The sequence below is a fragment of the Ostrinia furnacalis genome, unplaced genomic scaffold (assembly GCF_004193835.3).
Source record: "Ostrinia furnacalis isolate ACB-3 unplaced genomic scaffold, ASM419383v2 OfSCF4153, whole genome shotgun sequence".
NCBI classification, from domain to species: Eukaryota; Metazoa; Arthropoda; class Insecta; order Lepidoptera; family Crambidae; genus Ostrinia; species Ostrinia furnacalis.
Window position 1 is genome coordinate 789,591 of NW_021134392.1, and position 27,403 is coordinate 816,993.

Here is a 27,403-nt window from a genome sequence, read left to right on the forward strand (position 1 = left end):
GATGGATTTTTTTTCGGCTTGTCGTACAGGGGTACTACACGGTAAAATAAATCTCGGAGGCGAAAACAGGATAATTTATATTGTTTTGTCTTCACTTTTATCTCCACCAGATATTGCTAAAATACAATTTCTCAGCGTAAAACACCGTTACTGGCACTTGCTTATAGACATAAAACAAACTTTTCCAAAGTAAAACATTTATAGTGGCAGTTACGGCTAGAAGATACTTTTATTTTCCGACGTAAAAATAGGTGTAAGATGTGGTGTCAAAGTAAGACTGATGTCAAGATGTCAGACAACTACGCCGTATCAACCGCTGATGGGATTTATTGAAAGACGTGTTTTAGCTGCCGAATGCTTTATTGCACTGATTATAAAATGTTAAACTACCAAAGTCCCAAATGTAGGTCAGGCGTAGCTGGCCAAAGTGCATGAATAAAATGCAAGTTAACAATAAATTACTTAGTTATAAAAAATGTGCGAGTTGACTCGTACAATAGGTAAGTGCCACTTACTTATAATAGTAACTTTAATTTTCCCTAGTGAAACAACGCAACTACCAGGTTCCTACAGTTAATTGATTAATTTGCCGTTAGTATAATGTTGAGTGAAATAGATTAGGTTAGAAACCATAATAATACCTATTTTCTTCATAAATTACGTATCAATTCACTCGATCTGCGCGAATTAAAGTGGCAGTTACGGGGCTGGGCGCGCGGGGATAAGCGTGAAGTCCAGCGTAAAATTTCGTAACTCCCACTAATGTAATTTTACTGCGGAAATCGTTCTAATTTTGTAGTTGCGGGATTTGTTTTTTGGCGTTTTAAGGTTCAATTTGAATAAAAAGTGTATGTTTTTTGAACTGAGCCGCAACTGTTGGGTCCTCTGAAGGTTTTGCAAACAAAAACGGCAATTCACAGAACTGGTAGATACTGAATTGTACGTAGGGACCGTCTATATAATATCTCAAATCAATTTTAATATTTTTAAAGGTTCCGTACATATTTTTTGAGCCGTGGTTTGAATTTTTGTCGAATTAATTTGGTTTTACATAATTATTTTTGAAGGTTCCGCATAATTTAAGTAATTTTTAAAATGAGTCATCAAGTTAAATTTTTATCATTGCAAAAATCGGAACTAGAGTATGAAGTTCTCATAAGAGGTTCTACTCCTGCTGCTACTGTTTTTGATTTGCGCAAACAAATTGCAAAATTAGGACCGATATTTCCTTCTGAGGACATTTTAGATAGTCCCTTGGAGCCTGCTGACGATATAAAAGGTGTTGAAGAGACTCAGCAAGGTTAAAAACAATCTAAAATCAAATTTAGATAGGAACACTTTGTTACGTACACAAAACTATCTAAACCATTTGTACCACCGCATAAACCGAATCATTAGCAATAAAGATACGGACGAACAATTTGAATTTTGCGTGTCTGAATTTAAAAAGTATACAGATATTTTAAAAATTAATACAGATACGGTTACCGATTCTTTAATACCAACAAGCAATTCAGAATGTCCGACTACCTCTGCTGCCCCACCTCTAAATATTTCTGTCACTTGTGATCGTGGAGGAGCAGTAGACTTAGGTAGGCTTAAATATGACGGTAAGTCTTGCGTACGAGCGTTCATTCAACGTCTTACTGAATTTTGCGTCGCTAGGAGTATCTCTGATACTAAGGCCATGTCTTATGCCACTGAAATTTTCACCGGAGACGCTTTTTTTTTGGCCTGGATTCTCGGCTCGGTTACAATTTAATTTTGGACTACCATTTATAAGAATGTTCTAAAAATACCGATTATCTACCAAAATCTACTAAACGATTTCGCACTACTAAATCATCGTTCTCTTTGCCTCAAATCTACCAAAAAAGTAGAAATCTACTAAAAGTGGTCACGCTGTGGCCGCCGCCGCCCGCCGGCCGGGGCGCTTGACGACAGCTGTGTGGCTCGTACCACGCCCGCCATACAGAATGCGATAATCAGTCGCTATTGCAAGACATTTCATAATATTTATCAACTCTCGGCGAACAGACGGTAGGTAGGTATAGCATTTATTTTGTGTAATCTTGTAAGGACAATGGCAAACATTAAGGTACTGTATAGATCGTTTCATCCACGAAGACGCGCCCCACCATTCTTCCGCTAATGTTTGAGTGTTATCGGTACACGCTAAATCATCCATGAGTGCACACGCACACTACAATAATGACGCTCGGATTGCTCGGATCAAACTCCCCGCACCCCGCGTTTCCCTCGACCAAAAAGTGGTGGGGCGCGTCTTCGTGGATAAAACGAACTATATGTAATGTATAGTCTGATTCGCTTTAATTATAAGTGTAGCTAATGTAATGTTTATTTCAGATATTTTGATCAGAACTTTAGATTAATTGGGCAAGTTGTAATGCATGTAATAACAATATCGATGAAATAAATTTCATTTATGCAAAACTACAAATCTAACTACGTAAATAGCAAAATTGCAAATTAAAACGCACAGAAATGATATTTGTAACATAACTATTCTTTCAATACTAATAACATTCATTAGTGTGACTGATTGGGAAGCGTCATATACAAAACCCATAACTACTAACATCCGGCGGAGTAGGTAAGTAAACAGACTCCTAACGAGTAACAGTGTGACTTGTTCGGATTTTATTCCCAACGAGTCACAGTGTTACAGTGTGACTGATTGGGAAGCGTCATATACAAAACCTATAATTCCTAACATCCGGTGGGGTAGGTAAGTAAACAGACTCCTAACGAGTAACAGTGTGACTTGATGGGATTTTTTCCCAACGAGTCACAGTGTTACAGTGTGACTGACTGGGAAGCGTCATATACAAAACCTATAACTTCTAACGTTAAGTAAGCAAGTATGACGTACCTTCTCTCATGGCATAATCCAGGATCTCCTTGAGCTCCTGCCAGTCCACCTCGCCGTCAGTGCCGGCCAGGCGGTTGAAGAAGTCTCTAACAGGATCCGCAGGTTCAGGGTTCGGGGTTACTTCTTTCACCTGAATTAATAAAAAAGTAAGTAAAACGTCATTTATTGCCAACAAAAGGTTCACAGACAATGTTGTTCTAGCTATAGTCTGGTCTGCGAGCACGTAGAATTTTGTCCAATGACCCCAAGCTACCCATCCTTATCGTACGCGCTCGCACACTCACTGCGGGCGCCCGTCGCACAGTCGCGATAGCAATATAATTACGCGCGAGCGATAAGGATGGGTAGCTTGGGGTCATTGGACGAAATTCTATCTGCTCGGCGACCGGACTTTAGTTGTGCGTCAGCCTTAACAAAATTTAATTTTATTTTAATTAATATGCTTGCCATCTAATCACAAACTAAAAATGCCAAATCCGTAGGACAAGGACCAGACCATACCATGCTATTTTAGAAATAATTTATTATGAAAAAAAAAATGTTCTTCATGTAAATCGATTATGTTACTGCTTCTGGGTCGCTTTTAATAAATTGGCAACACCTTGCAATGTCACTCTGTCATCTATACTAATATTATAAATGCGAAAGTATCTCTGTCTGTGTCTCTTTCACGCCTAAACCACTGAACCGATTTTGATGAAATTTGGCATAGATAGTTTGAGTCCCGGGAAAGGACATAGGATAGTTTTTATCCCGGTTTTTGAAACTGGGACGCGCGATATAAAGTTTTTCTGTGACAAACAAAATTCCACCCGGGCGAAGCCGCGGGCGGAAAGCTAGTGACAAATAAAGATGTGTAATAAATAAAATAATTACATAATTAGGTATGTCATGGAATTTTGTAACTTACCCTATCATCAACATCACCCATGCCGATATCTTCATCATTTTCTCTGAAAAAAAAGTACATTAACTTAAATAACCGAAAGAAAAAAAGATACATAACTCTCTTCTCTCTCTTTTGTGTTTCTTATTATCTTTTCTTGTTAGTTTTCTTTCTATCTATCGATGACTAACCTAAAAACTCAAGTAAAAAATTAATAAAAACTTACGCCATATTGTTGTCCTTTTCAGAGAACACACGTAGTAAGAATTCTCCTTCTTCGTTGGGCTCGAAGGTGGAAGGCACTATGACGTATGAGCCAGGCTCGAATTTGAACCTAAGAACAATACAAATAAGGCTTATAATTGTATAACTACTCTACTGTATGAGGCAAACAAGTATAATATAGATAATAATTTTTGATTTATGAGGAAAAAATAAACCCTTTTTCTGCTTATGAATGAAAGTTTTAAATTACTAGCAACCGTCGATCGGTAGTCATTGGACCAAGGAGGAGGATTTGCAATTTAGACTTCCAAATATATTTTTTTAGAGTTTTGGAAACATAGTCCATAGGAAGGGTTGTTTTGTCGATTATATACAAATCGATACTATATAAAATCGATTGCTATAACAAACTTACCGAACAGAGACCTCTCTCGGGTTGATAAAAGCTTGCGAACGCCCAATAGAAGCGTTTAGGCATATGACCGTAGTTGGAAGAGCTGTTCTATCGATACTTAATACATCGATATTCTATTCAAATCGATTGCTATAAAGGCGCTTTTACACTGCGCGGAAATTAGCCAAGTCAAGTAAAAAAAACAGTGGGGTGGGGATGAAAAATGATCCGCCATAACACACTTACCGAGCAGACACCTCTCTCAAGTTGATAAAAGCTTGAGACCGTCCAATAGAAGCGTTATACTTGAAGAAATTAACGTCTAATGGTTTGGGCACATGTCCATAGTCAGGCAGACGGTATACGGCGAAGCCAATGGTGAGGCACTCCAGGCCTTGGTGCCTTTGCGAACGACGGTTCTTCTGCATGAGAGCCACGATTATCTGGAAGAAAAGAAAACATTATTTTAATTAGATTTTGGAAATAGACTAGGCCAGCCCGAACTTTTGCCAATAAATAAATTATTCCTTTGTTTGGATGGTTAGATGCGTTTCGTTCGTTCGTTCGTTTCAGCCGAAAGACGTCCACTGCTGGACAAAGGCCTCCCCCAAGGATTTCCACGAAGACCGATCCTGCGCCGCTCGCATCCAGGCACCTCCCGCGACCTTCACCAGATCGTCGGTCCACCTAGTGGGAGGCCTGCCCACGCTGCGACTTCCGGCTCGTGGTCGCCACTCAAGAACTTTCCTGCCCCAGCGGCCATCAGCTGTAGGAGCTATGTGCCCCGCCCACTGCCACTTGATTTAAGCTATTCTGCGGTGCGCGATATTACATTTACATTACATTATTAAAGTAAAGTTTCGCGTGACTTTTATTCGGTCGTAAAATCAAACTTTCAGCACATATTGAGTTTGGTTTGAGAGCGAATCTTCTTAAAATGTCGTCTTCGCTAAAAGACAACTTCTCATAATGTCTTTTTCTCACAATGACAAATTCGCATTTGGTCTACTTCGCATAATGTCAACTACTTATTGATATTATATTTTCATTATTTTTAGAGTTCTAGTTCTTCTAGAGTTGTCATTATGTGAAGTTACCAAATGCGAATTTGTCATTGTGAGAAATAGACATTATGAGAAGTTGTCTTTTATAGATGACCCACGCTGAACTGTCCCACCAAACTCATTGACAGGAGGGCGCCACTATCGTTCAACTGTTTCTAACATGGCAAAAACCGGAACCAGCGATCCGGTATTGACGGTGGCGCCCCACTGTCAATGTCCCAGATAGGACAGTTCAGTATATTGGGTCTATATTTCCAATCTTTGCCATTTGACGTTTCGAAATCTTTCAACTATAAACTCACGGTGAAGCGACTGAACTTTGAAAGCACGTCAATCACTGCATACAACTCACCGTGCATTTGTTCTCATCGTCTCCCTCATCCACGTCACGTAGAGTGATGGTGTACTGTGGATTACGCCAGAAGCTCTCCAGGTAATTTCTGCAGCCGCCCGCCGTGACACCTGCGAGACACGTAAACGAAAAGATAAACATTTTTGTTGGTTAAAACGTTAAGCTTAGAAACTTTTCGTTTATTTACTACTGTACCGACAGCAGGGTTCGAAATTATCAAGATAATTACGCTTCATCATAATTATCAACAGTATAAGATACATTGTCATATCGTTTCATAAGAAATTCTGATTGCGAATGTTGCTTTATGTTTTTGGTTGCTGATTGTTGTAAAGTTATTCTTCGCTAGTCGCATAAAGCTTAGAAAATAGATAAATATTTTGACGCTAGATAACTAGTGATCATTGTGGAGCTAAATAGGTTTTATAACTATCTATGTTGATTAACGCCTACCACTAGACGCAAGTGCGGAAATACGTTCGAAAACTTCGAATACAGTTCATTTTCACGAGCGCATTTTTTTGTTATTATCAACCGATAATTATCGTGATAATTATCCTTCCAAACCCTGCCCGACAGACGTTGTCCTGTTTTAAGAAAAGTTTTTCTGTGCAACTTTCTTAAATTGTTCACAAATACAAACAGCGCTTCGTTTGCGCTAAATATTTTCAACTGCAACAATACAATCAATATACAATCTTAATAATATTAGTAGTAATAGTAATTACTAACCTCGAACCCACTCCCCTTCAAACACAGACATCTCCCACTTCTTAGTGCAGCCTTCAGGACATTCTTCGGGGTCCAAGGAATCCGGGTTCAAGTTACAGATCTCCACTCTGGAAAGAATAATGTTAAAGATGTAAAAATGTGTTACAAAATTAATCCAGATCAATGAGAAGATGTAATTCCATTGAGTTTTTTTAAAAGGTAACAGAAATTGAGTTATTCTCAAAGGGTTCTTTTTTTAGTATGGAACCCAAAAAGAACATAATTGGAACTGATACCTGCATTATCATGACATTTTATTCTGCAAATAAAATTATTTTATTTGATTTGAAAGAAGGTCAGAGAATTGGCTAGCACAAGACTATTTAGCATGTACACATTTGATTACACTCACGAAATGAAAGTTGAGGGGAACATGACGTATTTTCACCGATGTTATATTTGAATACAGGACACACGTATCACATTTCATTAATGTTCAAATATCAAGTACACTAGGCTACCCCGCTCTCGTTAAACGTTTGCAAGTGATAAAAAAAAACTCATTTATTTTTGCAAATAGGCTTTTAAAAAGCACTTTTACACGTCCCAGTATTAACCCTACCACTGCTTCAGGACAATAAATGGGCCAGTGCTGAGAAGAAGCAGCGCAAGAAACTCAGTCACTTTTGTCAGCCGCCTTTTCAAGGGATTACAGTCTTTAAGTATGTCGTATCAGAAATGAGGAGATCCGTAGGAGAACCAGAGTGACTGACATAGCCCGCAGAATCGCTAAAATCAAGTGGCAGTGGGCGGGGCACATAGCTCGGAAGAGCTGATGGCCGCTGGAGCAGGAAAGTTCTCGAGTGGCGACCACGAGCTGGAAGACGTAGCGTGGGCAGGCCTCCCACTAGGTGGACCGACGATCTGGTGAAGGTCGCGGGAGGTACCTGGATGCAAGCGGCGCAGGACCGGTCTTTGTGGAAATCCTTGGGGGAGGCCTTTGTCCAGCAGTGGACGTCTTTCGGCTGAAACGACAGTCTTTAAAACTCGTGAGACACTGTCAGTGCAAACAGCATATCCAGATACAAATCTTTTTTGTGTTGATGGCCTCAACTCACGTTGCGCGACCTATAATGACTAAAATAAACAAGTTAAAAAGAAGGGTATTTCTCACCTGTCAAAGTGTTGGGCGAAGTCTTTGAACGACATCCAGAACTCGCCGTCATCGTCGAAGTTTAGACCCAACTCCTCCTTTTCAGACTCGGGGATGAATCTCCACTCGGGAGACCTGAAATTAAAGTTAACGTTAATGGAATTATGGAACACTGTGGAATCTATGTGGTTGTAATGGGGGTAATTTTAATTTTATAATTACCCTAACATTGCAAAAAGAAATGCTGTGTATACCTGTAATTGAGGTCATATACGTATCATGTGTTAAACCATGTTAAAATGTATGAACTGTATTATGTATGTGACTTTGTTGGTGTACCTAATAAATAAATAAATAAATTTTGCAATGAAAATATGCAGTCTGTTATCTGTGAATTGCAAAATTTGTAAATAAGAATTTTTTTTTGACATTTACTACGCCAGCTGGGTCAAAACTAAGAAAAGTTTGTACAATGGGTACCAGACGACGGATACAAACATACTTTTAAATACTTTTTTGGAAACACATCATAAGCTACATAGAGGCCTATGCTAGGCGTTTCTTTACGAGATCGAATCAGAAATAAGGGGATCCGTAAACGAATTAAAGTCGCAGACATAGCCCGACGGATTAGCACGCTGCAGTGGCAATGGGCAGGGCATATGCATGCAGATCTGACGGCCGATGGGATAGCAAAGTTCTGGAATGGGGACTGTGTAATGGCAAACGTAGTGTGGAACGTCCATCCACAAAACGGATACAGGGTTTCATAAAGGCAGCAGGAAGGCGTTGTCAACCGGCTATTTTGGATTTCTTGGGGCGGCCTATGTTTAGTAATGGACGTCTTGGGCCCCGATTACGCTAAAATTTTCATCTTCAACGTGCCCGGACGACGAACAAACATCAGCTGTTTTGACAAATTCGTATCGCGGTGTCGTTTTGACAGCTAGTTGGTTGAAACGAAGCATAGACGTAAACGTAAAGCTAAATATATCATGTGACAATGAAAATACTAGGAAGGTACGTCCATTACCGTGATACCGAATTTGCACCTCAGCTGGAATGAAAAACGGAGCGCAACTGGAGAAGAAGCGCGTATGTATTGGAGACGTTAAAAATTAGCGTAATCGGGACACAGGGGCTGAAATGATAATGGTGAAGGATCTCACTTGTCGCTCCAGGGCCCGTTCCACTCGGCCTCGTTGCTTCATGTCGCGTCTTGTAGCGTTATAAAGCATCCCGTAGCGTCATGTAGCGTCCCGTAGCGTCATGTCGCGTCCTGTAGCGTCGCGTTATGTCGCGTCCTGTAGCGTCCCGTCTCGTAGCGTTATGTCGCATCCCGTAGCGTCATGTCGCGTCCCGTAGCGTCATGTAGCGTCCCGTAGCGTCATGTCGCGTCCTGTAGCGTCGCGTTATGTCGCGTCCTGTAGCGTCCCGTCTCGTAGCGTTATGCCAACTGGTGAGCGCTAAAGTGGTAGGAGGACTATCGCATTTGCACTCATCAAGATGGCGCCACTGTAGAGTAAGGTCCTGTCACTTGCTAGTCGCGAAGACAGTGGCACCAACTGGTGAGCGCTAAAGTGGTAGGAGGACTATCGCATTTGCACTCATCAAGATGGCGCCACTGTAGAGTAAGGTCCTGTCACTTGCTAGTAGCGAAGACAGTGGCACCAACTGGTGAGCGCTAAGTGATAGGAGGACTATCGCATTTGCACTCATCAAGATGGCGCCACTGTAGAGTAAGGTCCTGTCAATCGCCAGGGGTGCCAACTGTTAAGTATAAAAACGATAGCCCTCATTACACATTGATGTTTTTAGACGCAGTTTAGGGTGGTGCATACTGCATTCACTCCCGCCTTGAAAATACCTAGATTAGTAGTTTTCAACCTTTTTCATGACATGACCCCCTTGGATGAAAAAAATATTTTGCAACCCCCCGACCGTTCGTTTTTTATTCATGCATTTTATAATGTTACAAGATGTTTTAGGGACCGAATATGACGTGGTTTTTACGACCTCTCACGACCCCCTTAAAGAGGCTTCGCGACCCCACAGGTCAACTCTGACCTATATCACAGTGTTTGGGAAAGACATCAGCAGGCAGAGACAATTTTATATCTGAAAGTTGGTAGGAATCAAAAACTAAGGGGTCATTTATGAGTTGGAGCAACGAAGTACGCTACTTTTTGTTTGTTTTTTAGCGGATGCCTACGTTATGTTATATTATCGATAAACAGTAAGGGTTGCCTTTTATACTTATGGATTTGTCAATGTTGATATACGCATCCTTTTGGTAGTTACCCGTTCCACTCGGCCTCGTCGCTTCATGTCGCGTCCCGTAGCGTCGCGTCGCGTCCTGTAGCGTCCCTTGTTCACTCACTTGTCGCTCCAGGGCCCGTTCCACTCGGCCTCGTCGCTTCATGTCGCGTCCCGTAGCGTCGCGTCGCGTCCTGTAGCGTCCCTTGTGCACTCACTTGTCGCTCCAGGGCCCGTTCCACTCGGCCTCGTCGCTTCATGTCGCGTCCCGTAGCGTCGCGTCGCGTCCTGTAGCGTCCCTTGTGCACTCACTTGTCGCTCCAGGGCCCGTTCCACTCGGCCTCGTTGCCCCACGGGTTGCGCAGGCGGAGCAGCGGGATCTTGCCGGCGCGGCCGGGCGTCTCGATGTCCACGTACTTGACGCGCGTGACGGAGTACGCGTGGCCTCGGACCAGGCCCACGGGGGTCTAACCTAGGTGTCTTAGGTAGACGACGAACAAGGCAACGCGCGCGAATGTATGAGTAGTGCTACGTAGTCGCGTAGGACAGACGTCGCGTCGCGTCGCATCTTGCAGCGTTACAAAGCATCCCGTAGCGTCATGTCGCGTCCCGTAGCGTTATGTCGCGTCCCGTAGCGTCATGTCACATCCCGTAGCGTCATGTCACGTCCTGTAGCGTTGTCGCATCCCGTAGCGTTATGTCGCGTCCCGTAGCGTCGGGTCCTGTAACGTCGCGTCTTGTAGCGTTATAACGCATCCCGTAGCGTCATGTCGCGTCCCGTAGCGTCATGTCGCGTCCTGTAGCGTCGCGTCATGTCGCGTCCTGTAGCGTCGCGTCATGTCGCGTCCCGTCTCGTAGCGTTATGTCGCATCCCGTAGCGTCATGTCGCGTCCCGTAGCGTCATGTCGCGTCCTGTAGCGTCGCGTCATGTCGCGTCCTGTAGCGTCGCGTCATGTCGCGTCCCGTCTCGTAGCGTCATGTCGCGTCCCGTAGCGTCATGTCGCGTCCCGTAGCGTCGCGTCGCGTCCTGTAGCGTCCCTTGTGCACTCACTTGTCGCTCCAGGGCCCGTTCCACTCGGCCTCGTCGCTTCATGTCGCGTCCCGTAGCGTCGCGTCGCGTCCTGTAGCGTCCCTTGTGCACTCACTTGTCGCTCCAGGGCCCGTTCCACTCGGCCTCGTCGCTTCATGTCGCGTCCCGTAGCGTCGCGTCGCGTCCTGTAGCGTCCCTTGTGCACTCACTTGTCGCTCCAGGGCCCGTTCCACTCGGCCTCGTCGCTTCATGTCGCGTCCCGTAGCGTCGCGTCGCGTCCTGTAGCGTCCCTTGTGCACTCACTTGTCGCTCCAGGGCCCGTTCCACTCGGCCTCGTCGCTTCATGTCGCGTCCCGTAGCGTCGCGTCGCGTCCTGTAGCGTCCCTTGTGCACTCACTTGTCGCTCCAGGGCCCGTTCCACTCGGCCTCGTCGCTTCATGTCGCGTCCCGTAGCGTCGCGTCGCGTCCTGTAGCGTCCCTTGTGCACTCACTTGTCGCTCCAGGGCCCGTTCCACTCGGCCTCGTCGCTTCATGTCGCGTCCCGTAGCGTCGCGTCGCGTCCTGTAGCGTCCCTTGTGCACTCACTTGTCGCTCCAGGGCCCGTTCCACTCGGCCTCGTTGCCCCACGGGTTGCGCAGGCGGAGCAGCGGGATCTTGCCGGCGCGGCCGGGCGTCTCGATGTCCACGTACTTGACGCGCGTGACGGAGTACGCGTGGCCTCGGACCAGGCCCACGGGGGTCTAACCTAGGTGTCTTAGGTAGACGACGAACAAGGCAACGCGCGCGAATGTATGAGTAGTGCTACGTAGTCGCGTAGGACAGACGTCGCGTCGCGTCGCATCTTGCAGCGTTATAAAGCATCCCGTAGCGTCATGTCGCGTTCCGTAGCGTCATGTCGCGTCCCGTAGCGTCATGTCGAGTCCCGTAGCGTTATGTCGCGTCCCGTAGCGTCATGTCACATCCCGTAGCGTCATGTCACGTCCTGTAGCGTTGTCGCATCCCGTAGCGTTATGTCGCGTCCCGTAGCGTCGGGTCCTGTAACGTCGCGTCTTGTAGCGTTATGTCGCATCCCGNTTACTAACATCCGGTGGGGTAGGTAAGTAAACAGACTCCTGACGAGTAAGTGACTTGATGGGATTTTTTCCCAACGAGTCAGTGTTACAGGTTATAGTGTAACTGATTGGGAAGCGTCGTATGCAAAACCTATAAGTACTAACATCCGGTGGGGTAGCCGTAGGTAAGTGAACAGACTCTTAACGAGTAACAGTGACTTGATGGGATTTTTTCCCAACGAGTCACAGTGTTACAGTTTACAGTGTGACTGAGTGGGAAGCGTCATATACAAAACTTATAACTGCTAACGTTAAGTGATCAAGTATGACGTACCTTCTCTCATGGCATAATCCAGGATCTCCTTGAGCTCCTGCCAGTCCACTTCGCCGTCAGTGCCGGCCAGGCGGTTGAAGAAGTCTCTAACAGGATCCGCAGGTTCAGGGTTCGGGGTTACTTCTTTCACCTGAAGTAATAAAAAAGTAAGTAAAACGTCATTTATTGCCAACAAAAGGTTCACAGACAATGTTGTTCTAGCTATAGTCTGGTCTGCGAGCACGTAGAATTTTGTCCAATGACCCCAAGCTACCCATCCTTATCGCTCGCGCGTAATTATGTTGCTATCGCGCTTGCACACTCACTGCGGGCGCCCGTCGCACAGTCGCGACAGCAATATAATTACGCGCGAGCGATAAGGATGGGTAGCTTGGGGTCATTGGACGAAATTCTATCTGCTCGGCGACCGGACTTTAGTTGTGCGTCAGCCTTAACAAAAGTTTATTTTATTTTAATTAATATGCTTGCCACCATCTAATCCCAAACTAAAAATGCCAAATCCATACGACAAAGACCAGACCATACCATGCTATTTTAGAAATAATTTATTATGAAAAAAAAAATGTTCTTCATGTAAATCGATTATGTTACTGCTTCTGGGTCGCTTTTAATAAATTGGCAACACCTTGCAATGTCACTCTGTCATCTATACTAATATTATAAATGCGAAAGTATCTCTGTCTGTCTCTCTTTCACGCCTAAACCACTGAACCGATTTTGATAAAATTTGGCATAGAGATAGTTTGAGTCCCGGGAAAGGACATAGGATAGTTTTTATCCCGGTTTTTGAGACAGGAACGCGCGATATAAAGTTTTTCTGTGACAAACAAAATTCCACGCGGGCGAAGCCGCGGGCGGAAAGCTAGTGACAAATAAAGATATGTAATAAATAAAATAATTACATAATTAGGTATGTCATGGAATTTTGTAACTTACCCTATCATCAACATCACCCATGCCGATATCTTCATCATTTTCTCTGAAAAAAAAAAGTACATTAACTTAAATAATAATAAATAATAAATAAATATCCTTGGACATTTTACACTGCGCCTCTAGTTCCAAACTAAGCAAAGCTTGTACTATGGGTACTAGACGACTTAACCGACGAAACTATAACTTAGACGAAATAACCGAAAGAAAAAAAGATACATAACTCTCTTCTCTCTCTTTTGTGTTTCTTATTATCTTTTCTTGTTAGTTTTCTTTCTATCTATCGATGACTAACCTAAAAACTCAAGTAAAAAATTTAATAAAAACTTACGCCATATTGTTGTCCTTTTCAGAGAACACACGTAGTAAGAATTCTCCTTCTTCGTTGGGCTCGAAGGTGGAAGGCACTATGACGTATGAGCCCGGCTCGAATTTGAACCTAAGAACAATACAAATAAGGCTTATATTTTTGTAATTACTGTACTGTAAGAGGCAAAGAAGTATAGATTTAAGAGGAAAAATAAATAACCTTTTTTTCTGCTTATGAATGAGTTTTAAATTACTAGCAACCTTCGATCGGTAGTCATTGGACCGAGATAAATAAATAATAATAATAATAATAAATATCCTTACACTGCGCCGCTAGCCCCAAACTAAGCGAAGCTTGTGCTATGGGTACTAGACAACGGATATAAACATACTTAAATAGTTTTTTTTTGTAAATACATACATATTATACATAGAAAACACCCAGACCCGTCACAGAAATTAAAATTCAACATTTCAATTCCTGCCCAGCCGGGAATCGAACCCGGGACCTTCTCAGCATAGTAGTCCGTTTTGAACCACTACACCAATCGGCCGAAGATTCCAATATAGACTACCAAATAGGACGGACTAACTCATAAAGGTAGCAAGAAGGCGCTGGATGCAGGCCGCTACCAACCAGCCATTGTGGAAATCAATGGGGGAGGCCTATGTTCAGCAGTGGACGTCCTGTGGCTGAGATGATGATGATGAGTCCATAGGAAGGGTTGTTTTGTCGATTATGTACAAAGCGATTCTCTATATAATCACAGAATAATAATAAGTACTACGTAAAGAAGTTTTACTTCGCGAAGGTATTTAAAAAAATGTATGCTCAATGTCAATAACAATATNATGTCGCATCCCGTAGCGTCATGTCGCGTCCCGTAGCGTCATGTCACATCCCGTAGCGTCATGTCACGTCCTGTAGCGTCATGTCGAGTTCCGTAGCGTCGGGTCCTGTAACGTCGCGTCTTGTAGCGTTATGTCGCATCCCGTAGCGTCATGTCGCGTCCCGTAGCGTCCCGTAGCTTCATGTCGCGTCCCGTAGCGTCGCGTCGCGTCCTGTAGCGTCCCTTGTTCACTCACTTGTCGCTCCAGGGCCCGTTCCACTCGGCCTCGTCGCTTCATGTCGCGTCCCGTAGCGTCGCGTCGCGTCCTGTAGCGTCCCTTGTGCACTCACTTGTCGCTCCAGGGCCCGTTCCACTCGGCCTCGTCGCTTCATGTCGCGTCCCGTAGCGTCGCGTCGCGTCCTGTAGCGTCCCTTGTGCACTCACTTGTCGCTCCAGGGCCCGTTCCACTCGGCCTCGTCGCTTCATGTCGCGTCCCGTAGCGTCGCGTCGCGTCCTGTAGCGTCCCTTGTGCACTCACTTGTCGCTCCAGGGCCCGTTCCACTCGGCCTCGTCGCTTCATGTCGCGTCCCGTAGCGTCGCGTCGCGTCCTGTAGCGTCCCTTGTGCACTCACTTGTCGCTCCAGGGCCCGTTCCACTCGGCCTCGTCGCTTCATGTCGCGTCCCGTAGCGTCGCGTCGCGTCCTGTAGCGTCCCTTGTGCACTCACTTGTCGCTCCAGGGCCCGTTCCACTCGGCCTCGTCGCTTCATGTCGCGTCCCGTAGCGTCGCGTCGCGTCCTGTAGCGTCCCTTGTGCACTCACTTGTCGCTCCAGGGCCCGTTCCACTCGGCCTCGTTGCCCCACGGGTTGCGCAGGCGGAGCAGCGGGATCTTGCCGGCGCGGCCGGGCGTCTCGATGTCCACGTACTTGACGCGCGTGATGGAGTAAGCGTGGCCTCGGATCAGGCCCACCGGGGTCTCCGCTTCGAGCACGTTGGGGTCAGGCTGTTGACAAACATACAAAATATTCTTAAGGATCACAGGTGAGAGTGCTTTTTTAAAAGTAATGAGCGGCACCAGCAAATATCGATTGATTAAATAACCGGAAACAATAATGCCACAAATCAAATTAACGTAATAAAGATATATAATGATCTAGGTCACAAATATCAGTCCCTGAACCGAGAGAACGTCCGTCACAGCCAAGCGCTCGAGCTAAAGTGTGGCGGTGCGCCGGCGGTCGGTTTCTCGTGCCTTCTCACTCTAACAAGGCGAACACAGGATCGAACGATATGACGTCACGCTCACGGCGGATGTTATTTCTAAGAATATATTATAGCACATTTAATAATCCAAGCAAGGAAGCTCAAAGTTGCACAGCGTGCTATGGAGAGGGCTATGCTCGGTGTTTCTTTACGAGATCGAATCAGAAATGAGGAGATCCGTAAACGAACCAAAGTCGCTGACATAGCCCGACGGATTAGCAAGCTGAAGTGGCAATGGGCAGGCACATAGTACGCAGAACTGACGGCCGATGGGGCAGCAAGGTTCTGGATTTGAGTACGCGTACCGGAAAACGCGGCACCCACAAGGTGGACCGACGACATAATAAAGGTAACAGGAAGGCGCTGGACGCAGGCCGCTACCAACCGGGCAACATGGAAATCATTGGGGGAGGCCTATGTTCAGCAGTGGACGTCCTGTGGCTGAAATGATGATGTGACTTATGAGTAAATGTCTCGACTGACCTCGATACTGCACCCCATGAGCGAGTTCCTCTCATACGCCTTGAGCAGTATGGTGTAGAAGTTAGGCGGTAACTCCAGCTTGTCATACATTTCGGTGACGCCGCCGGTGAAGTCCTTATTATTATTATATTAACCCTACCACTGCTGCGGGACAATAACGTGGGCTAAAGTCCGGTCCCCGAGCAATATAACTACGCGCCAGCGATAAGGATGGGTAACTTGGGGTCATTGGACGAAATTCTATCTACTCGGCGACCGGACTTTAGTAACTATGAGTAAGGCCGGGTTTCCACTAAAGCGAAGAGAAGACGAGCGGAGAGGAGACAAGGTGTGAGGTGTTTGTAGCTGTCATACATCAATATGCTAACTAAAGCCCGGCCTGTGAGCATGTAGAATTTTGTCCAATGACCCCAAGCTACCCATCCTTATCGTTCGCGCGTAATTATGTTGCTGTCGCGCTCACACACTCACTGCGGCCGCCCGTCGCACAGTCGCGACAGCAATATAATTACGCGCGAACGATAAGGATGGGTAGCTTGGGGTCATTGGACAAAATTCTACGTGTTCACGGACCAGGCTTTAACACATTTAATAATCCAAGCAAGGAAGCAAGTTGCACAGCGTGCTATGGAGAGGGCTATGCTCGGTGTTTCTTTACGAGATCGAATCAGAAATGAGAAGATCCGTAAACGAACTAAAGTCGCCGACATAGCCCGACGGATTAGCAAGCTGAAGTGGCAGTGGGCAGGGCACATAGTACGCAGAACTGACGGCCAATGGGGCAGCAAGGTTCTGGAATGGAGGCCGCATACCGGAAAACGCAGCGTGGGATGTTCACCCACAAGGTGGACCGACGACATCATAAAGGTAGCAGGAAGGCGCTGGACGCAGGCCGCTACCAACCGGGCAACATGGAAATCATTGGGGGAGGCCTATGTTCAGCAGTGGACGTCCTGTGGCTGAAATGATGATGTGACTTATGAGTAAATGTCTTGACTGACCTCGATACTGCACCTCTCACTGCTCGATAATTCTACGTGCTCACAGACCAGACTATAGTAACAGTGTTACAGTGACATAATGGGAATTTTTGGGTGTGACTCGTTGGGAATAAGCGGTGACTTATGAGTAAATGTCTCGACTGACCTCGATACTGCACCCCATGAGCGAGTTCCTCTCATACGCCTTGAGCAGTATGGTGTAGAAGTTGGGCGGTAACTCCTGCATATCGTACATTTCAGTGACGCCGCCGGTGAAGTCCTTATTATTATTATATTAACCCTACCACTGCTGCGGGACAATAACGTGGGCTAAAGTCCGGTCCCCGAGCAATATAATTACGCGCCAGCGATAAGGATGNCCGCTTCGAGCACGTTGGGGTCAGGCTGTTGACAAACATACAAAATATTCTTAAGGATCACAGGTGAGAGTGCTTTTTTAAAAGTAATGAGCGGCACCAGCAAATATCGATTGATTAAATAACCGGAAACAATAATGCCACAAATCAAATTAACGTAATAAAGATATATAATGATCTAGGTCACAAATATCAGTCCCTGAACCGAGAGAACGTCCGTCACAGCCAAGCGCTCGAGCTAAAGTGTGGCGGTGCGCCGGCGGTCGGTTTCTCGTGCCTTCTCACTCTAACAAGGCGAACACAGGATCGAACGATATGACGTCACGCTCACGGCGGATGTTATTTCTAAGAATATATTATAGCACATTTAATAATCCAAGCAAGGAAGCTCAAAGTTGCACAGCGTGCTATGGAGAGGGCTATGCTCGGTGTTTCTTTACGAGATCGAATCAGAAATGAGGAGATCCGTAAACGAACCAAAGTCGCTGACATAGCCCGACGGATTAGCAAGCTGAAGTGGCAATGGGCAGGCACATAGTACGCAGAACTGACGGCCGATGGGGCAGCAAGGTTCTGGATTTGAGTACGCGTACCGGAAAACGCGGCACCCACAAGGTGGACCGACGACATAATAAAGGTAACAGGAAGGCGCTGGACGCAGGCCGCTACCAACCGGGCAACATGGAAATCATTGGGGGAGGCCTATGTTCAGCAGTGGACGTCCTGTGGCTGAAATGATGATGTGACTTATGAGTAAATGTCTCGACTGACCTCGATACTGCACCCCATGAGCGAGTTCCTCTCATACGCCTTGAGCAGTATGGTGTAGAAGTTGGGCGGTAACTCCTGCATATCGTACATTTCGGTGACGCCGCCGGTGAAGTCTTTATGATATTACACTGTGGCGACATCTATCAACACGCCACTATAGTCATCACTCAACAGATGGCGCTGACCTACCTTACTATGGCACATGGCGCCTACAATCCTGCATCGCGGTATGAAAGTTCTCCGCTCTAAGTATAATATGTAGAAAACCGAGATGATTGATAACTGGACCTTGCGCAGCACCCGTTCAGATATTTCGCAAGCAGCTGCTATCCTTATTATTAAGCAAAGCCCCCGTTCAGATATTTCGCAAGCAGCTGCTATCCTTATTATTAAGCAAAGCCTACTATACATTGACAGAGTTTTTAACTGACAAATTGTAAGATTCTTGACCTTTTTTATGTTTAAATGTTTATGAAATTGTTACTGATTGGACATTACTAACTTACTTTTTATTTTATTTAATTTCTACTAACCTAATACGACTCAATGATGTTATGTAAATTTGTACGCCGACCTTGGGCCAAACATAGTGATACCGACTTAATTTTTAACACCTGTAATATGTTATTTACCTATGTTCCACAAATAAACGTATTTGATTTGATTTGATTTGATTTGAAGGAAGCAATTCAACCTTGGCTAATTTATTGTGGTATCCTCAAATCCCACAATAAACGCCTTTATATGAATTAATGAAATAGTTTATTCAGTACATAGGTCCTTTCCAGGGCACTTATACACGTCCCAAATATAGCTTGCCCTACCACCACTTCGGGACAACATGGGCTGGTGCTGAGAAGAAGTGGCGGAAGAAACTCAGTCACCTTTGTCAGCCTCTTTTTCAATTCAATACAGTAATTTATAGCTTACATGACACGTAATAAGTGCGAGCTAGGCAGGTAAAGTCCACGCATATAGAAACACCTCGCAAATGTCTGTCTTGTTGTCTAAAGTCCTGTCCCCGAGCAATATAACTACGCGCGAGCGATAAGGATGGGTAGCTTGGGGTCATTGGACGAAATTCTATCTACTCGGCGACCGGACTTTAGTAACTATGAGTAAGGCCGGGTTTCCACTAAAGCGAAGAGAAGACGAGCGGAGAGGAGACAAGATGTGAGGTGTTTGTAGCTGTCATACATCAATATGCTAACTAAAGCCCGGCCTGTGAGCACGTAGAATTTTGTCTAATGACCCCAAGCTACCCATCCTTATCGCTCGCGCGTAATTATATTGCTGTCGCGACTGTGCGACGGGCGCCCGCAGTGAGTGTGCGAGCGCGACAGCAACATAATTACGCGCGAGCGATAAGGATGGATAGCTTGGGGTCATTAGACAAAATTCTACGTGCTCACAGACCAGACTATAGTAACAGTGTTACAGTGACTTAATGGGAATTTTTGGGTGTAACTCGTTGGGAATAAGCGGTGACTTATGAGTAAATGTCTCGACTGACCTCGATACTGCATCCCATGAGCGAGTTCCTCTCATAGGCCTTGAGCAGTATGGTGTAGAAGTTGGGCGGTAACTCCTGCATATCGTACATTTCAGTGACGCCGCCGGTGAAGTCTTCCATCGCTTCACATGTGGACCCTCCTTTGAGGGCCTCGTAGGACCCGTGGAGCCTGGGGAAGGAGAAATTAAGGGTAATTTTTGGTATGGTAACACCTTTAACCGTCAGAAATGGAAGCACATCGCCAAGAGAGCTACCCTCAGAGATGACGTCTAACACCCCACCGTGTACCTCGTCAGCGCAACCAAGACTAAGAAGAAGAACACCTTTAAGGGTTGCCAAATGTGGAGTAAAAAAGAAACGACATATGGTAACACAAAAAAAATACTAAAGGTAACATCAATCAATTGATGTAGGTACCTTTTATTTATGAGCTCTCTTCCATATAATTTAAATGGTAATGAGGATTAAGTATGATGTCCCTGTCCCGTTAATGTGTCAGCAACACAATTAATTTCGAATGTGTTTTTTTAGAAGTCAGCACTCACTCCTTAATGATATTAACTATTCACTAGAGAACTAATGTCTACCATGACCTTTCTATTACAAAATCGTTAACACTTCATAGGGCACAATAATGTTAAATATTTTCAATGTTTTTTGAAGTTACAATAAGTCAATAATTAAGGTTCCAATTATGGTGGCAATATTTGAGATCTATCAAGGTTGAACTGTAAATGATTAAAGTTCAAATTATCATAAGGTCGAAAATCAATGTTAATTTTAAGTTTGATAGTGGTAAACTTATAGTCGAGTCTTATTATAGCGAAAACTATACAATTTATCAAAAAAGTTGACTATCTCACCTGTAGCAAATTGAATATGTTTTTTTTTGGTTCATAGTAGTCATGTCACTAGGACGCATAGTTTCCGAGGATTAAGCGAAAAACCGAAAAGTGGCACCTTTAAACCCCCCTCTCCCCGCCGGCTCAAGGGCTAAGGACGGGGACTTTTGCTATGTTCACCTCCTAACTAGTCTAAATAAAGTCCTGAAGTCAGAAATTGTGTTCTACAGTTTTCCATCTATAATGCTTTATTGACTGGACTATTACTTATAGGCGCTGGACGCAGGCCGCTACCAACCGGGCAACATGGAAAGCATTAGAGGAGGCCTATGTTCAGCAGTGGACGTCCTATGGCTGAGGTGATGATGATGATGATGAAACTTACTTAGCATAAGCCTTCTCCAGCAGAGCGCTCCAGAACTCATTGGTTTCCGAGGAGTGCAGGAACACCAGTTTGCCTCTGTACGTGGGCAGGCGGTCGTCGATCACCACGTCCACCCAGCGGCCATACTGCCAGAAACTGGAAAGGAAGAATGAAGCCTTTAACGGGTATATCTTATTAACACATTCCAAAACCCACTTCCACTTAGACTCAGACATACACACACACACACACACACAGAGAGAGAGAGACACACACACATCCACACACACACACACACACACACATACATAGTGAGCAGCAAGCATAACATAAAAGCCACATGTACAATTAAATTTAAGTAATTACAATGTCTCCAGAGGAATCACTGTTCTCTAAGATACAGGATCTATCCTAGTTTAGAGGACAGGGGCATGCCACTCTACCGACTTGTACTTACTGTCATAGCTGGGCATTAACTCGTTAATCCGTTAATCGTTAATTAACGAAGTTAACATTTCTATTAACGGATTAACTTTTAAGTTAATTTTAAAAAATGTTAACGGACTCGTTAACTTCCGTTAAATTATCCGAAGTCCGTTAATCGTTAATCCAGTACCTACCATTTACCAAAAAGATACAGCATGCACGCTGAAAAACACTAGAAAAACGCGTTTCTGACAAGTATTCTACAAAACGAATGTAAATTTATTAGTCTACTGCCCGTTTTCACCATCAATCCGTTAAGCGTTTGCTAACTAAACATCACTTTGTTTAAACGATCGCCTAAACTGCCCACTAACCTAAGTTCGTTTTCACCATGCTATAGTAAACCTAAGTAGGGACTCTTTTGTTAGGTGGCGTTTCTTCGTGCGCCTAGTGACGTTTGAATAACCGGTAATTTCCGATAAAATATTTTATTGGGAATATCTTACGTATTTCACAGAAACAAATGAAATAAAAGTAAAATTAAGAAATAGTTGACCAAAACTGATGTCTTTTTGTATTTTTGAGTTATTATTAAAGACAAAAAAGATATTTGGGCTATTATGTAATCTGTGGTTTGGGTGCATAATGTAATTCCTTTGCCTTAAAAAAAGTAAATGTCAAGATGACTGCTGCACCACATTATATGAAGATAAAAATGTACAATGTGTACATATTGATTTTGATAGATATTTTGTTGAGTTCTGTGTGTAGTTTTGTGCGATTTAACGATAAAAACGACAATGGAAAAAAGAAATGAATATTATATTATATTTTTCCCTCAAGGAAAAAGATAAATTGGTTTACTTGCCCACAAGGATACTGTACGAGCACGTTAGCATCGACCGCGACCTACGTGCTAGCCGACTGGCCCATGAACCCTCAACGTGCACCGTAGGCACTCTACACCGACGGCATATTGGAATGGACACATTGAATTGTGTAAATCTTGTATATAGCAATAGCATAACAGTAATANCACGGGTTGCGCAGGCGGAGCAGCGGGATCTTGCCGGCGCGGCCGGGCGTCTCGATGTCCACGTACTTGACGCGCGTGACGGAGTACGCGTGGCCTCGGACCAGGCCCACGGGGGTCTAACCTAGGTGTCTTAGGTAGACGACGAACAAGGCAACGCGCGCGAATGTATGAGTAGTGCTACGTAGTCGCGTAGGACAGACGTCGCGTCGCGTCGCATCTTGCAGCGTTATAAAGCATCCCGTAGCGTCATGTCGCGTCCCGTAGCGTCATGTCGCGTCCCGTAGCNCTGTGGTTTGGGTGCATAATGTTATTCCTTTGCCTTAAAAAAAAGTAAATGTCAAGATGACTGCTGCGTCTGCTGCTAAATAAAAATAAAAATGTACATTGATTTTGATAGATATTTTGTTGAGTTCTGTGTGTAGTTTTGTGCGATTTAACGATAAAAACGACAATGGAAAAAAGAAATGAAGCAAAATTTTTCCCTCAAGGAAAAAGATAAATTGGTTATAATTTTACTTGCCCACAAGGATACTGTAAGAGCACGTCAGCATCGACCGCGATCTACGTGCTAGCCGACTGGCCCATGAACCCTCAACGTGCACCGTAGGGCGTAGGCACTCTACACCGACGGCACATTGGACTGAACACATTGAATTGTGTAAATCTTGTATATAGCAATAGCATAACAGTAATAAACTTAGTAATAAACCAGATATCAACCGTCCGCGTTGTGTTTCATTTACCCCCACTGAGGCCAAGAAAGCCTTAGTGCAGCCCTCCTTCCTATCAAATCTTTATTATATCTAATTATAAGGTATTGTTAGGGCTCTAGGGACTACAAACGAAGCCAGAAATATAGCTTGGTTATGAGATAAAGTTATGAGTGACCAATACCTAATAGCTATACCGTATGTAATCCTGTCTCACTCTATAATATTATTATGTGGCCGCCTGAATAAACTTGAGTGAAAAAGTGTTTCCACTGTCTCAATTGCATAAAAAGCTCCAAAAAAATCATTTAATTCAGTTTCCATTTTGCCGAATAGGCGTGATTGACAATATAACTGTCACCTAACACTTAGGCGGCCGAAAATCGGGCCCCTGTTTTAAAGTGATCCCATAAGGCCTAAGGTGTCCCTTATGTGTTGGTGAAAACGAAATTCCTGTTAGGTATTACCTAATATTTCATAAGGGTCGCTTTAAAATTAGGGATTGATGGTGAAAACGGGCATACGTCTATTAGTTTCGACGTAATTGTTGAACAAAGATACCCCTTCCCAGCGGTTTCCATAGCGCACGCGACATGCGAAAATGCACTGCCTGAAAGAATCACACAACCTATTCCGATTACTATGGAAACCGCTGGGAAGGGGTATCTTTGTTCAACAATTACGTCGAAACTAATAGACGTAGACTAATAAATTTACATTCGTTTTGTAGAATAGCTCAAATACTAANACTATAGTAACAGTGTTACAGTGACTGGGAATTTTTGGGTGTGACTCGTTGGGAATAAGCGGTGACTTATGAGTAAATGTCTCGACTGAGTTTGTTGCGGCGCTTCTTCTCAGCACTTGCCAAATGTTGGTCTCGAAGCGCTGGTAGGGTAAAAAGATTATGAGACATGTAGAGGCTCCTTAAGAGCAAAATGACGATTTGTAAGAACTATTTATTAGTCTAAACAAATAAAGAAATTTTGACTTTGACTTGACTTGACTAACCTCGATACTGCACCCCATGAGCGAGTTCCTCTCATACGCCTTGAGCAGTATGGTGTAGAAGTTGGGCGGTAACTCCTGCATATCGTACATTTCGGTGACGCCGCCGGTGAAGTCTTTATGATATTACACTGTGGCGACATCTATCAACACGCCACTATAGTCATCACTCAACAGATGGCGCTGACCTACCTTACTATGGCACATGGCGCCTACAATCCTGCATCGCGGTATGAAAGTTCTCCGCTCTAAGTATAATATGTAGAAAACCGAGATGATTGATAACTGGACCTTGCGCAGCACCCGTTCAGATATTTCGCAAGCAGCTGCTATCCTTATTATTAAGCAAAGCCCCCGTTCAGATATTTCGCAAGCAGCTGCTATCCTTATTATTAAGCAAAGCCTACTATACATTGACAGAGTTTTTAACTGACAAATTGTAAGATTCTTGACCTTTTTTATGTTTAAATGTTTATGAAATTGTTACTGATTGGACATTACTAACTTACTTTTTATTTTATTTAATTTCTACTAACCTAATACGACTCAATGATGTTATGTAAATTTGTACGCCGACCTTGGGCCAAACATAGTGATACCGACTTAATTTTTAACACCTGTAATATGTTATTTACCTATGTTCCACAAATAAACGTATTTGATTTGATTTGATTTGATTTGAAGGAAGCAATTCAACCTTGGCTAATTTATTGTGGTATCCTCAAATCCCACAATAAACGCCTTTATATGAATTAATGAAATAGTTTATTCAGTACATAGGTCCTTTCCAGGGCACTTATACACGTCCCAAATATAGCTTGCCCTACCACCACTTCGGGACAACATGGGCTGGTGCTGAGAAGAAGTGGCGGAAGAAACTCAGTCACCTTTGTCAGCCTCTTTTTCAATTCAATACAGTAATTTATAGCTTACATGACACGTAATAAGTGCGAGCTAGGCAGGTAAAGTCCACGCATATAGAAACACCTCGCAAATGTCTGTCTTGTTGTCTAAAGTCCTGTCCCCGAGCAATATAACTACGCGCGAGCGATAAGGATGGGTAGCTTGGGGTCATTGGACGAAATTCTATCTACTCGGCGACCGGACTTTAGTAACTATGAGTAAGGCCGGGTTTCCACTAAAGCGAAGAGAAGACGAGCGGAGAGGAGACAAGATGTGAGGTGTTTGTAGCTGTCATACATCAATATGCTAACTAAAGCCCGGCCTGTGAGCACGTAGAATTTTGTCTAATGACCCCAAGCTACCCATCCTTATCGCTCGCGCGTAATTATATTGCTGTCGCGACTGTGCGACGGGCGCCCGCAGTGAGTGTGCGAGCGCGACAGCAACATAATTACGCGCGAGCGATAAGGATGGATAGCTTGGGGTCATTAGACAAAATTCTACGTGCTCACAGACCAGACTATAGTAACAGTGTTACAGTGACTTAATGGGAATTTTTGGGTGTAACTCGTTGGGAATAAGCGGTGACTTATGAGTAAATGTCTCGACTGACCTCGATACTGCATCCCATGAGCGAGTTCCTCTCATAGGCCTTGAGCAGTATGGTGTAGAAGTTGGGCGGTAACTCCTGCATATCGTACATTTCAGTGACGCCGCCGGTGAAGTCTTCCATCGCTTCACATGTGGACCCTCCTTTGAGGGCCTCGTAGGACCCGTGGAGCCTGGGGAAGGAGAAATTAAGGGTAATTTTTGGTATGGTAACACCTTTAACCGTCAGAAATGGAAGCACATCGCCAAGAGAGCTACCCTCAGAGATGACGTCTAACACCCCACCGTGTACCTCGTCAGCGCAACCAAGACTAAGAAGAAGAACACCTTTAAGGGTTGCCAAATGTGGGGTAAAAAAGAAACGACATATGGTAACACAAAAAAAATACTAAAGGTAACATCAATCAATTGATGTAGGTACCTTTTATGAGCTCTCTTCCATATAATTAAAATGGTAATGAGGATTAAGTATGATGTCCCTGTCCCGTTAATGTGTCATCAACACAATTAATTTCGAATGTGTTTTTTTAGAAGTCAGCACTCACTCCTTAATGATATTAACTATTCACTAGAGAACTAATGTCTACCATGACCTTTCTCTTACAAAGTCGTTAACACTTCATAGGGCACAATAATGTTAAATATTTTCAATGTTTTTTGAAGTTACAATAAGTCAATAATTAAGGTTCCAATTATGGTGGCAATATTTGAGATCTATAAAGGTTGAACTGTAAATGATTAAAGTTCAAATTATCATAAGGTCGAAAATCAATGTTAATTTTAAGTTTTATAGTGGTAAACTTACTTATAGGCGCTGGACGCAGGCCGCTACCAACCGGGCAACATGGAAAGCATTGGGGGAGGCCTATGTTCAGCAGTGGACGTCCTATGGCTGAGATGATGATGATGATGATGAAACTTACTTAGCATAAGCCTTTTCCAGCAGAGCGCTCCAGAACTCATTGGTTTCCGAGGAGTGCAGGAACACCAGTTTGCCTCTGTACGTGGGCAGGCGGTCGTCGATCACCACGTCCACCCAGCGGCCATACTGCCAGAAACTGGAAAGAAAGAATTAGTTGAATAAATCTTACTTTGGGGCTAGATGGCGCTGTGTGAAATTGTCTAAAGATATGTAAAAAACCACTTGTATAAAGTCAACAGTTACTTGAACTGACTGATCTATTTTAAACTACCGAACAGATTGCACTGCATTTTGTACGCACTTACTATCGGCACAGTTCCAGCTACCCATTTCCGTTTTTTCTCTCGCTCTCGTCAAATGGCGATTCCTTGCGATAGAACGAGACGACATGACCGGAAATGGGTAGCTGGAACTGTAGCCGATAGTACATGGTTCTTATGACAGGCATCTGCTAAGAAAAGGTTTTCCATAACTATGGGGGTGAAATGGGAGTGCAATGTTTAACGCGCGGGCAAGTGACATTTTATTTAAAATAAATACATTATCCTTGGGACACTTTACACAGCGCTATAAATGGCCTTTGGAGATTTACGACCAGCATTAATTGGTGAAAACTATTTGAATATAATTAAAAAAGATATTTTCTTCTTACCGGAAATGAAAAACGCCGGCATATTCTTCATCGAAGCTTTGGTCGTCCGGCACCACTTGGAAGAACAATCTGAAAGAAGGTAATTTAATTATTTATTAGTATTTAAGTTTAGCAACTATATTC

The 27,403-nt window shown here is 44.1% G+C and overlaps 1 protein-coding gene across 1 annotated transcript in view; it reads right to left on the reverse strand.

The window, feature by feature from the left end:
* The window catches only part of CalpA (calpain A), a 60,745-nt gene that overhangs the window by 11,558 nt on the left and 21,784 nt on the right, over window positions 1–27,403 (reverse strand). Inside the window, exons 5-14 of the mRNA XM_028313156.1 lie at window positions 26,630–26,764; window positions 25,711–25,879; window positions 15,243–15,424; window positions 7,700–7,813; window positions 6,547–6,653; window positions 5,815–5,924; window positions 4,645–4,841; window positions 4,006–4,113; window positions 3,804–3,846; window positions 2,894–3,023 (exon numbers count right to left, since the gene is read on the reverse strand). Coding sequence (XP_028168957.1) covers window positions 2,894–3,023; window positions 3,804–3,846; window positions 4,006–4,113; window positions 4,645–4,841; window positions 5,815–5,924; window positions 6,547–6,653; window positions 7,700–7,813; window positions 15,243–15,424; window positions 25,711–25,879; window positions 26,630–26,764 — 1,295 coding nt within the window. The remainder of the gene's footprint in view (window positions 1–2,893; window positions 3,024–3,803; window positions 3,847–4,005; window positions 4,114–4,644; window positions 4,842–5,814; window positions 5,925–6,546; window positions 6,654–7,699; window positions 7,814–15,242; window positions 15,425–25,710; window positions 25,880–26,629; window positions 26,765–27,403) is intronic.